We start from the raw sequence: 12,226 nt of genomic DNA on the forward strand, positions 1-12,226 counted from the left end.
GTGTTTCAATACTAGTTGGAAACAGAAATACCATACTCTCAGGATGGCAATTTAACTTTGTTTTAGCAGTATCTGTATTTTATTAACCAGTGTCAAGGATTCATGAACATGTTGAAGGTCAAGATTCAAGGTTTTTTGTTCTCCTCCAATTTATCTAACATACCTACATGTATGGTTCCTGGCAATAAAGACTCATGAGATTAGTTTACATTCCCTTCCTCCATGTTATTTAACATCTTGATATTTCTTTTCTATTGAAAAAAAGTTGTGAGCTATATTTACTTTTGAATTACGCACATTACGCTTTCCATTCAGCAAAATGATTCTCCAGCTCTCCAAGCAGATAAAAACTGCCCACACTCCATATTTCAAAACTGTACATGCATTTTTTTTTCTTGTGCATTGCTACTGCCATCTACTGGCAAATGGAAACTCAGAGCCTCCAACTGTGTTTTCATGTTTTATTGTGGGAGTTTAAACAGAAAAATATGTCCAGCTATGAAAGGCTGGAATATAAAAATAACATTTAACCGACATACAAGAACAATGTCAGAACTTAATGGCAATAATCCACAAACAAGTGTTCTGTTTAGTGTAGAGAGTCTTACACACATTTCACATGTATATCAACTGCACAGCAATATGTAACAAATCATCTACATACTGTTTTTCTTATTTTGTACATAACATATCAGCAAACCCCCCCCCCGCCCACACCCCCAAAAAGATCATAACTTTTTAGGGAAATAAATAGAATAAACAGAATGCTAGAAAACATGAGATGTGGTGGGAACCATGTAATAAAGATGGAATGTATTTAACATTTCCCAGAAACGTAACCTTGACAAAGTTCTTCAACCTCGGAGTGCTGTGACAGAGGGGGCTCCATGTCCACAGAACTGTGTGATAAATCAGGCTCACAACTCACACACACCAGCAGTCACACGTACCAAACAGTGCACAAATATCAGTGTCCGAAATCCCATTACGGAATAGTAATAGCTTCCACACACATTCATTCGACGTCATCTTCTGTTAAAGACTGAGAGCTGATGATTCGCTGAAAAACAGAAAAAAAAAGATCTTTCAGAGGTTGTGCCAAAAAAATTAATGGCAGCAATTTAAGAACAGCAACTTTATGTCTGACAGTTTCAACAAATCAACAAGCAGTTGTTATTTGTAATGTTCTGTCTTAGAGGTGAAATAGCCAAGAGCTACTGACACATGGCTCTCAGCTTTGGATAATTCTAAGATTGATCTTGCACCCTTTCTTGTCCCAGAGACCACAAAACGCAACTGGGGGGTTTACTAAGGATGCTCCGCCACCAAACCATCACACTAAATTTATAAATAAAACAGGAGATGCAGGGTATATCCTCACCTGGCTGATGGTGGGCAGTTTGGTGAGCAGCATCTGGAAGACTGGAGGCGGCAGCGTCTGCTGGAGAACTTGAAGCAGCTGCTGAGGCTGACCGCATACTGCAATCGCATTGGTCAAGTGGTCCACTCCTTTCTCAAATTCACCTGAATTAGAAAACATTTTCGAAAACAATCCTTAAAAGGAGAACATGGGGCTGGAAATCATGAGAAGAACCGTTGGCTGGCTTAATTTCTCTAACCTTGTGACAAAAGCTCCTCTCCCAGCTGGATTTCCTCCAGAAAGAATTTCTGAACAGCTTCCGCGTCCTTCAGGTCAGGCAGCTTCAAAGTCAACAAACCACGGGGTCAGAAATTCACACTTAGGCCTCAGGAAGAAACAAAAATCATCTGAAATTAATGGTTTGCCATTTCATCCTACCTTTGCCAGTCCAGACCTGTCACTGGAAACTTTTTGCTTTCGTCTACCTGTGTGGAAAAAAAGTGGTTTTAGATGATGTTGGTATGTTTAGTTAACTGTTGAACCAAACGACAAACACATGGTCACAAGTTGAGCTGCTAGCTAAAGCACGCTCCATCCACGACTGACCTATCAACTGCGACATAGCTGAGGAAAATTAACTTAGTTTACACATGAATACTCTATACGCTATGTGTATTAGAAAGAAGATATATCATTCAGTATAGTGTTTGATAAAATGTCCGGGTTATGTGTGTGCCACATGGAGGAAGCTAACATGCTCCCGCTGCTGTGACTGGACTGCTGAACTAACACTTTCCCTGCTCCCTCAGGCTCACACACTTACGTTCACGTAGCTTTTCCTTGAAGTGAGGGTCGCTCCGTCGCTTTCTGTCAAAATAAATACAGTATGCGACGAAAAGGGCTCCGCACACCCCGGCAACTACCGCGCTCGTCTTGCCGCTCATCATACCTGGAAACTACTCATGGACACGGCACGCAGCAGGGAAGGCTAGCCAGCTAGCAGCTAGCACATTGCAAAGGAAGTACGTAATCATGACGCAAGACGTAATGTCGACGTTTACAAGCGTCACATCCAGATATTCTGTATTAATATGATGAGAATCATATTTTTCACTGGTAAATATGAATAAATACCATTCACACACTCACAAAATAACACAGCATTGACTAAAAGCAGTTTCACTATGTTGAAGAGGGTCTGTGTCAAAGTGCCCCGCGTTAACAGCATAATTACTTTAGCTAATACTGTGCTTACACGGTGTTTATTCCCAAATTAATTTGTTTAATCAAATTTTACCACACATCAAACCTTTAATTACCCACAATAATAGGGCTCAGAGATGGCGGTAACGTGGGATTCATGGAGTGCTAGTAGTACAGTATAATATTTTATCTCGAATATGTGTTTAAACACAAAAGTATCATGAACAAAATGCACTTTAATTATCAAAAACAAAAGCAGTTCTAATTCTGAATTCTACGATGTGCCGGCAGGATTTTAATATTATGTTTGGTCAAGGTGGAGATCATTTCAACTACTTGTAGTTGCGAACTTTACTTTATATGTACTGTTGGGTCGTTAATCTTTAACAATACATCACATTTTATAAACTTTTCATGTTTTATATGTAGAAACTATCTGCAAAATAATTACATTATTTCACTATACTGTAAATATATTAGTCGAATAAAGGTAGTGGAGTCAAAAGTTCAATATATTCCTGCTGTAAAGTAGTAAGAGCAAAAGTAGAAGTATAATAAACTAGCAATATTCAAGTAAAATAAAAAAATACCTCAGTACAGTGCTTGAGTAAAGGTTTCCCCACTGATGGCAGCAGACACACTGAGTACTTCACAAACTATGGCATTTATTTCAAACAGAGGCTTCTGCTTTGCTTACATTTTTACAATAAATTACACAATGACCATCATCAGATGAGCCTAATAAATACTATTGAGCATTTTTCAATAAGCTCCATTACTTTCTCTTTATCTATGATCAGACCATTTTCCATATACAGGTTCATACAGCTTTAGCTTCAGGCCATAGATCAGCCACATCCAAAAACCACCATTCTCCTCTTACAAGCGTAAGCTATAGAAAAACAAAACAGAATACAAACTAAAGCAAAACATGAAATTAAAAAAAAGAGGAAGAAAGAAAAATAAATGACTACTGAAACTGATGAAAGAGGCAGAACAGAACGACATAAACAAACTCAAAGAAATCTGTTCCTACAAGAGAAAAGAATGAGGACAAAGGGGGAGAACAAACATGCTGTAACCCTCAGTATTTACACTCAAACTACAGTTAAAACCGTAAAACTGTCTGTACAGAAAAGTACATGTTATTAACAGTGCAAGATATTAAATAGCTTGACTCAAAACACTTCTCAATATACAAATGTATAACAAAAGCATACAATTACATACAAGTGCCAAACAAAACGCAACTTCAGGTTATCATACAGTAGGGGGTCTATACAAAGGAAACACTGGAGATGTCTTCAGAAATGTATACGCATACGTCACTTTATGATATAAATGCACATTTACAATATCTTTACCTTTAATCTGGTCATAGTACAGGAAACAGAACCAAACGTTTTTGGTAGGGATGAGTATGAGAAGAAGCTGGCATGTCATTATTGATCATGAGGAGAATTAGAAAGTGATGCGTTGTTTTCTTTAATGGAGCTTAATGGAGTTAAATAACATGTCATGTTGTGTGAAACACTGCAAACGTGGAATTCAGCTTCATTCATGTGTTCTGCAGTACTGAATTGATGCTGTAAATACCTCCTGTGGCGACCTTCAAGTTAACTTGATCCAGTTGCAGATTTGCACCATCAAATCTTCAGTGAAGACGATGGGACTGGGGGGAGGGGGTTGTATGGGTGATGAAAACATAATAAAAATAAAGCAGATGGGCTTTTAAAAGGCTGATGAAGTGAAGTAATGTGACCATTGCATTCACCAGCTTCATCATTGCACATTTTATACTGCCAAACTCAATAGTTGTAACCAAGCTGGATGAGTATTCAGTAGTAGATTACAGGTGTTCCAGTTTAGGAGTTCTTGCTTTTACAATTCTTAAATATTACCATATGCTGATAAAAACCACCATTATCTGTCAGACTCAGCCCTTCACTGCCTGCTCACTCATACAGCATTCTCCAGTCTTTTGTAAGGGACACATTATTCCAGCTGACCCTCTCATTTGAGAAGAGGATCAGGAACAAAAGTGCTGTCCTTTCTCAAAGTGCCCCATGGAAAAGAACAAAAAGGCACTACAGTATCATTCCATATTCATCCACTGAGGCTGTCAGTGGACCTATGATGGTCTGAAACCCTCTCTAACACCACATATATGAATCAATGGAAACATGTACAGGACCTCGGAGCCTGTACATGAGAAGAGCGTCATCAACCGCTTGAGGTTTAACCACACAAAGGCCTTTTTAATGAGGGTGGACAGAGAAACGTGGCAAAGTTACATTTCACACACCCTTAATGCCAATGTGGCAGTGTTCCTCTTAATTCCCCATGATAACATGGCGAGCACAGGCAGCACCATGCTGAGCTATGAGGACAGAGCACAGAGGGGTCTTCACTGGAAATCATCCCTTACCAGTACAGCTTTATCAAATGGAAACAATTATTGCTTGCAAAAACAATTCTTATAAATGTTCAATTAAGGAGAGCGCAAAAGACAATTTTGAATATTTTTTGACAAATTTCATCCCCCTACACAATCTTCATAAAAGTGCACTTAAGTGCCATTAGCTTGCCAAGGAAACAGTTGTCAATAGAAAATAGTGCTTGTTTCTTGTTTTGTTTTTTTTTGTCTCTGGTCTGGTTTTTGTGCCCCAGTAGTTACAGTATGTAGGTTGAGTTGTCCGTTCTGTTGGAAGGGAATGGGGGCGGCGACCCCAGGGTGCTGGTTAAGTGCTTGGTGCGGTGGTTCCTTGCTGGTTTGTCCTGTCACCTGCACTCCACTGATACCCCAGAGTTCTGAGAGGAGGAGGATGAGGACGACACCGGTGGGTCGGCCAGTGTCAGCATGACTGCAGCAGTCAGTGAGCTGGAGGACGGTGAGGAGGAGGAGGAGGAGGATGAAGAGGACGCAGCCACCGTGCCTGGGAAACACAATCAAGATTTGGTTGGGTTCAGTTTTGAGGCATGTAGATGGAGAGAGCACACAGGTCTTTTCAAGTTTAATCTTACACTCGTTATAATGCAAGTGATTGGTTGCACAATCCAAATTAGTTGTTACTAACAGATGAGTTGTTGCTAAATATTTACACCCAGTACCCATCAGGTGCAACTGTTACATAGATCAGAGCAGCCAGGGGGGCTGAACATAGTCTCCCACTCTGAATATAACTCAGTCAAACCTGAGCACACAGACACTGTTAAAAATTCAGAATAACTTACACTTTCTGAAGACACCATTATACTCAAAGTGCACTGTGAATAAACATCCACAAATCTATAAACTCTTACAAAAAAGATGCTCTCAGAAGTTGCCTGAGAATCATCATATTTTTAAGTTTTCTTAAGTATCAAAGTAATCCTGTGACAGTTGTCTGTACATACAAGTGGAACTGCTAATAGCTCATTCGGCATAGCTTTAATAGTGCCAATTTCCCAAAGTGTAACTGGTACTGGTTTGTGGGATGTAAACCGGGCATTATGGGAACCCTGGTTCCAAATCCTAGAGCATGACTATCCCCCAAACATAAGACAAAGATATATATATTCTAAATTAGCACCAACATACTGCATAATACAAAAACGTTATGGCAATCACAAATCAAGTAACATTTGCTAGGTTTGCATAATCTGATATTTGACACTCATTGTAAACTGCACAATCACTAACTCTGCAAACACATATTTTATACTATATTATATGGTATTTACTAGCCTTTAATGGTGCAACCAGATTCAGTAAATCACTAGTATGGAATTGGCTCACAGTTACTAAAAACATAGGAAGGCGCTGATACACAAAATTAAGAATGGAGTTAATGATAGGTGGTGCAGCTCAATCCTAGTTATCTGTAATGGCAAGGTAACAAAGAGCTCACTCACTTTCCCGTTCCTTCTTCTTCATGCGTTTTCGTCGTCTGTCAATAGAGGCAACCTCAGACTTGAGGGAGAGGTAGTGGTTCCTGATGTCCTGCAGCTTCTCCTGAAGAAACGAAATCCTCTCCAGACTGCTCATCTTCTCCAGGTCAGCTAGGTGCAACACAAATGATGGGTGTTTTTTAGGGTTTTAGTGTAAATAGGGCAGAAACACATTTACACACTGATGACAAAAAACGTAGATAAAATTCAACTTTAGTCAACAGAATGGAAAAGAGGTGCTAAATTAAAGGCGCAGTACACCCAAGTCAACTTTTAAAAAAATTAACACAAAGTAAAAAAAAAAAAGTTGTTCAACTTTTTAATTAGACTGAAAGAAGATCCTGACTTTGACTATTTGAATGGGACCTGATGAAAAAGTCAAATTGTCTGGTGTTTTCAAAGTGGAATAAAAGATGACTTGGCCATGTGACACTTACACATCTGGAAGCTCCACTTGTACACACGTGGCGATCTTCCATGGGTGTCTCGGTGCTGGCCGTGGTCGGCGTCGCCCTGCTTGTGGTACTTATGGCTCGAGGGGGGGGATCGTCCGTGACACTTGGGCGAGGTGGCGGCCTTCACGTCTGATGCGTTGCTCTTAGAGGCAGTTGATTTGGCAGCGCCCTCAACAACAGACTGGTCTTCACTGTCACTGCTGTTGGCTGAGAGAAGACAACAAAGATTGGAAAAAGATGGACAATGATGGACAATGATCGGGTAAAATCTAATTTCCTTTTCCACCCGAAGCCTGTGACACCATGTCAGGAAATGAGTAAATATGAAACAGAAATCCCACAGCTGATAACGGTGCTGCTGGGATTGGAAACAGGAAGGCTAGCAGGGTGTCAGCAATTCTTTCTGCAGCTCTCCTCACCTGTTTTCCTATTCTTTTTGGGAGGCACACCTAGGCTCTTGCGGTTTGGCTTGTGTTTCTTTGAGGCTCCACCTGTCTGTGATTCTTTCTGCCGCTTTTGACTCACAGACGCTACAAAGGAAAAGGGAAAAATGGTGAGGGAACAGGCAGACTGTGAAATGAGTGAGTTGTCGATGTGTATTTCTGTAGTATTCCATCCTGAAAAAAAATAATGAATTCTCTCTTTGAAAAACCCTTGATAGAGTAACATTTGCTATTATTTGTACCTTTGGACTTCTGCTCGCTCTCCTGTTGGCTGCTGCTGCTCAGCTCTAAGCTGCAGCTGCTGCTGCTGTTGCAAGAGAGGCTGACGTCAAACACCTTTGAGGGGGAACCTGCCCCTTCATCCTGAGGGAGGTCTTGCAGCTCCCCACCCAGACTCTCCACTTCTACCGTGCTGCTGTCCGTCTCACTGCGCCCACCCGCCACCTCCTCCTGTATGGGTCCTGGGGGAAGAGCGTCAGAAACCGGCTCTGAAGGCAAGGCGGGGGGTGTGGACGGCGGCGGGGAGGAAGGCTGCGCTTGACCCGAGTCTTCCACAGCGCTGCCTCCTCCCAAGGGGGACTCGGGCGTCGTTGGTGGCGTGTTGAGTACAGAGTTACTGCCACTGCTCGGAAACTCCTGTAGTTTGTCGTTCTCCATCGGCTCCTCTGACGCTTCGTCCTCAGGTCCCGCGTCCTGTTCGACACTCGGCTCCTCCAGACATGAGGGTACAGGTGGGGGAGGAGAATTGGCGGCCTCTGTGTCCGAGTCAGAGAACAACTCTTTCAGAGTTTTCTTTGGCCACTGGGCCTGGATGCTGGACCACACATCCTTTTGTCCTTTAGAGCGGACAGCCGGCCTTTCCTCTGCGTTCCCAGACGTCTTGGCCCTCTTTTCAGGAATCTCCCAGAACCCCGCTTGTCTGCCAGTTTTGGTCTTCTCCTTCATCCCGTTGTACTTCTTAGAAGGGGAACCTTTGGTTTTTGGGCGACTTCGCTGACCTTCCTCAGCCTGGGACTCGGCCTGCGCTGCACCCTCTTCGTCTGAACTGCTGTTTGACGACGCCCCCCTCTCGTCCCCGGGCCCGGCCGCTCTTTCCTCCAGCTTCCTGGGAGAGCCTCCAGGTAACCAGTCAGCACTCCTGGTGGTCCTCGTCTTAGCTTTGGATTGGCCCTTTGGGGTCCTCTCTGCTGCACCGTCAGACTTTCTCTTCCTGGTGCTCACCTCTCCCTCTAACTCAGGTTGACTTCTGCGTTTTGCGACGTCGGCGCTCTCTGCACTCGCTGAATCCTGGCTCTTTCCCGAGACCGGAGAAGATTTGGATCCTGCAGGTGGAGTCCCGCTCTCCCAACGCTCTGATGTTTGCGCCGGCTCTGGTGGGGTCTTTCTGAGGCTGCCTCTGCAACCTGGGCGATCCTCTTCATTATGCTCTCCCTCCTCATCCTCATGCTCACTTTCATCTGTGGACATCTCAGACGCTGAGGCAAACAAGACAGAGTGTCTGTTAGTTTCAGCAGGATATTAACCGACATAAATAAACCACTTCAAACAGTCAGAGTCAAACAGTCCTAATCTGCTGTAAGTGTGCATGAGGACTACACGCTAATGAGTGTTGCTACCTTGCAGGCCATTGAGGATAGAAGTAATTTCTATAGACTTGACTGGAGACTGCTGAGTCCCTTTGTCCTCACCCTCGTCCATCTTGGAAAAGACATCCTGACTCAGGCCACATTTGGAGCGTGGGACGCGGTTGGTGTTGGCCGACGGGCCGAGGACTTCTCTGTCATTCAGCCTCTCCAACCTGTCTCGCTCCCTCTCAGCTTTGTTCTGTCAGAATTTCAACACAGTCAGTCATTCACGTCATAACACTGAACCAGGCTTAAGCTGAAAAAGTTGCAACTCCACAAAACTCGTACCTTTATTTTTTTGCGGTGCTTTATTTTTGGTACATTCTTATTGGCGGGGCGCACAATCTTGTCTGCTTTGATCCATTCATCATATCTAAAATCAAGTACAAAGACAAGAGACAATTTCATCATTCAGGACTTTGAAAGGAGCTTAAAGTCTCTCACACCACCCACCACACAGACACCTCTACTGTCTGACCCCAACATGTTGCTGTGACACAATAAGCCTCAACAGCAAAGGAAGAAATCCCATGGTGTTATGTGGAAAAAGACAAACCTTTACGATGAAGAAAGAAACAATATTAACACCGACCACCACACAAATCATATTCAACAAAGTTCCGACAGTACCAAGGGTGCTACTTGTGTCGTATGAGGAAAATGAAAAGTTTCACGACATCACACACGACAGACACAATGCAGAGAACATCCCACTGTCTTTTATAGAGTGCTAGAGGACCACACAACAACATTGAGACAATGAAATGCTGATTGCACTAGTTAACCTCTGTGTCATGGTACCCTAACACTCTACTTAACACTGCATTAACCCTGACCCACTGGGGAGGGGGGAGAGGGTTGAGAGGTAGAGGTGAGTGTAGCAGCACTTTGGTTGGCCTTTCAGAGAATTCAGAGAAGGGTAGCTCACATTCAAATACCATAGTGCAGGATCTAAAAAAATTGCTTAACCAGAACCAGTGGTTGGTTAACTCCAGAGTTAAATTGGTAAAAGCTCAGCCTGTCTGCAGATTTTTGGTAGAGAGACAGACAGCTGGGGGACAGACAGACAGGGGATTCAGTCAAAACTGAGTGAGGGAAGCTGAGGAGTGATCCACACCGACCCAAAACTCAGTTCTGTTTCTGCCACTAGATGGCCCAGTGCTCTCCATAATCAGAGTGCTGACCATGGGACTGGATTAGATGAAGCAGAATTGTGAGGAAGGGATGTGTTACTGCTGCGGGGATACCCATGTAGCGGTGATCCCGTGAGCTGAATTGAAGGTTAAGAGATGTCTTTTTCTTTTTTTTTTTTCTTTTCTTTTCTTTTTTTTTTTTTTTTAGGGTGAATATAGACGTTAGGTGATTTCTCCCCAGGTCCTGTCTTACCTGACGTTCCAGCCACAGTAGTGCACCAGGTAGAGCACCTCTCCCCCCTCCACGTCTGCCTCTTTCACAGTGGCCTCGTACGTCTTCAGATTGCGGCCTCGCCCATACCTCACCTGCACCTTCATCCCCGGGGGGTAACACTCAAACTCCTCCCCCTCCTCCCCCTCCTGACTGCTGTCATCCCTGCAAGAAAAACAGTTCAGCACTTCCTGGCCCTAGGCTGCCCCCATTGAACACCACAGAGCCCCACCCACAGCCACCCACCCAACTCACTGCCTGCTGCTTGAAGGCCTGTTTTCTAATTAATTTGCTCCACCCTTGCCTGCCATATCCCGTTACAACACTAGGCCCTTAACTATACAGAAACATAAACTTTCCTTTTTTGTCCTAGACCAGTGTAACCTACAGCAAACTGCAGGATAAACAACTGAATCATTAACAGTAAGCCAGACAAAGAACAGTGCAGTGTTTCAGCAGATAAAACATCATTCTTTCATGGCAAAAATCAATCATCTTGCATGGGAAATAACACTACTGTTATTCTATCTAACCCCGTATCCACACAACAACATACTTGGGATTCTCATTCACACACACACACTGTAAGAAACAAAGCAGCCACAAGGAGGAGCTAGTGGGAAACAGTCAGGAGATGTCGAAGCTGGAGGGTGTACGGGCGGTGCAGTAGTGCCAGTAAGTGGTTTAGGCGCAGGGGCCACAGGGGCAGGTTAGCACGGCAAAGCACAACTTGGCAGGCAGGGCGGCAACTTAAAGCGAGGCCACAGCGTTGAGAGGAAGCATGGCTGCGAGATCCAATTTGGTCACAGTGCCCCACACGAGCCCTCTCATACCTAAACTGCTCCTCAGAGCGCGTGCTTTTCTGCCGACAGCTCATTTTCAACGGGCCGCACTGAGGGAGGTGCACTCATCTGTGCTGCCGTCCAAGTGTGACAGCTGGAGAAACTGGGACCACCCTCACGACTAAAAGGCAACTGATGTTGAAGACACACTGCACGTGATCAGTTTCATAGACCATCTCCACCCCGCAGTGACAATATGGCCATGAAACACAAATGAGCACAGATAGGTTATAACACACACACAGAGATAGAACTAATTTAGAGCTGCGTAAATTAGTCAGAAGATAATCTTTTTTTTTTTTTTTTTTTTTTTATAATTTATTACTCATTTAAGTGATTTTCAACCAAATGTTAGTTGCTTCCTGGTTCTCACATGTGTCTTTACATTTATTTTTTTGGGGTTTGGACAAAACACCACATCTGATGAAGCCACCTGAGGCTCTTGGAGCTTTTGATGGGCGTTTCTGGTGTTTTCTATAGAAAACACGATTCATCGATTAATTAAAAAATAAAAAAAACCCCAGCAGATTAATCAATAATGAAAATAAACGTCAGTCTGTCTAAGCCCAACAGAAATGATCCAAAAGCATCACTTATATCCAGACCTATAAATTCCTCAGAACCAGAGTAATGAAACTTAATCTACTCGTATCAATATGCACCGAGAAGCCACAAAGAAAGGCTGTGGAGTTTTTTCAACACAGCTGGAGCTGAGTGCGCTTCATCAAGAGAAAAAAGGTAAAACGTAAATAGCACTCAGGCAGTAGTTTAACAATTGCTGCAGAACAAGTTTCTCTCTATATAATTAATTACCATCATTAATATGAATTAAAACATAATTTTCTCATTTAAGCGCACTGTAAACTAGCTCTCATCGGCTGCACACAGAGTCCGCCGCTGGAATGAAAATGTGATCCAGGGAACAGGCTATAGACGTCAAACAGGTTTGAAATCATGAGGAAAG

The 12,226-nt window shown here is 43.2% G+C and overlaps 2 protein-coding genes and 1 non-coding gene across 5 annotated transcripts in view; all 3 read right to left on the reverse strand.

Moving 5' to 3' along the window:
- Nucleotides 1–447: 447 nt before the first annotated feature.
- tomm20a (translocase of outer mitochondrial membrane 20) lies at nucleotides 448–2,370 on the reverse strand. Its single transcript, XM_056395626.1, has 5 exons — nucleotides 2,184–2,370; nucleotides 1,799–1,845; nucleotides 1,620–1,701; nucleotides 1,382–1,524; nucleotides 448–1,060 (listed from the first exon to the last, which is right to left on the reverse strand). The coding sequence occupies exons 1-5, from the start codon at nucleotides 2,305–2,307 to the stop codon at nucleotides 1,016–1,018; spliced, it is 441 nt and encodes a 146-aa protein (XP_056251601.1). The 5' UTR covers nucleotides 2,308–2,370; the 3' UTR covers nucleotides 448–1,015.
- On the reverse strand, nucleotides 1,186–1,320 carry LOC130181915 (small nucleolar RNA SNORA14). The gene has a single exon (XR_008829641.1). It is a non-coding gene; the product is annotated as a small nucleolar RNA SNORA14 (small nucleolar RNA).
- An 838-nt stretch (nucleotides 2,371–3,208) lies between the features above and the next one.
- The window catches only part of arid4b (AT-rich interaction domain 4B), a 43,246-nt gene continuing 34,228 nt past the window's right edge, over nucleotides 3,209–12,226 (reverse strand). The window contains exons 17-24 of one of the 3 annotated variants that reach the window (XM_056394706.1): nucleotides 10,403–10,585; nucleotides 9,305–9,389; nucleotides 9,080–9,215; nucleotides 7,634–8,866; nucleotides 7,368–7,478; nucleotides 6,931–7,155; nucleotides 6,458–6,604; nucleotides 3,209–5,499 (exon numbers count right to left, since the gene is read on the reverse strand). In XM_056394706.1, the coding sequence (XP_056250681.1) occupies nucleotides 5,345–5,499; nucleotides 6,458–6,604; nucleotides 6,931–7,155; nucleotides 7,368–7,478; nucleotides 7,634–8,866; nucleotides 9,080–9,215; nucleotides 9,305–9,389; nucleotides 10,403–10,585 (2,275 nt within the window). In that variant the 3' untranslated portion in view covers nucleotides 3,209–5,344. Of the gene's footprint in view, nucleotides 5,500–6,457; nucleotides 6,605–6,930; nucleotides 7,156–7,367; nucleotides 7,479–7,633; nucleotides 8,867–9,007; nucleotides 9,216–9,304; nucleotides 9,390–10,402; nucleotides 10,586–12,226 lie in introns of all 3 variants that reach the window. The other 2 variants (XM_056394705.1, XM_056394707.1) reach the window with 2 other exon arrangements.

The sequence above is a fragment of the Seriola aureovittata genome, chromosome 14 (assembly GCF_021018895.1).
Source record: "Seriola aureovittata isolate HTS-2021-v1 ecotype China chromosome 14, ASM2101889v1, whole genome shotgun sequence".
Lineage (NCBI taxonomy): Eukaryota > Metazoa > Chordata > Actinopteri > Carangiformes > Carangidae > Seriola > Seriola aureovittata.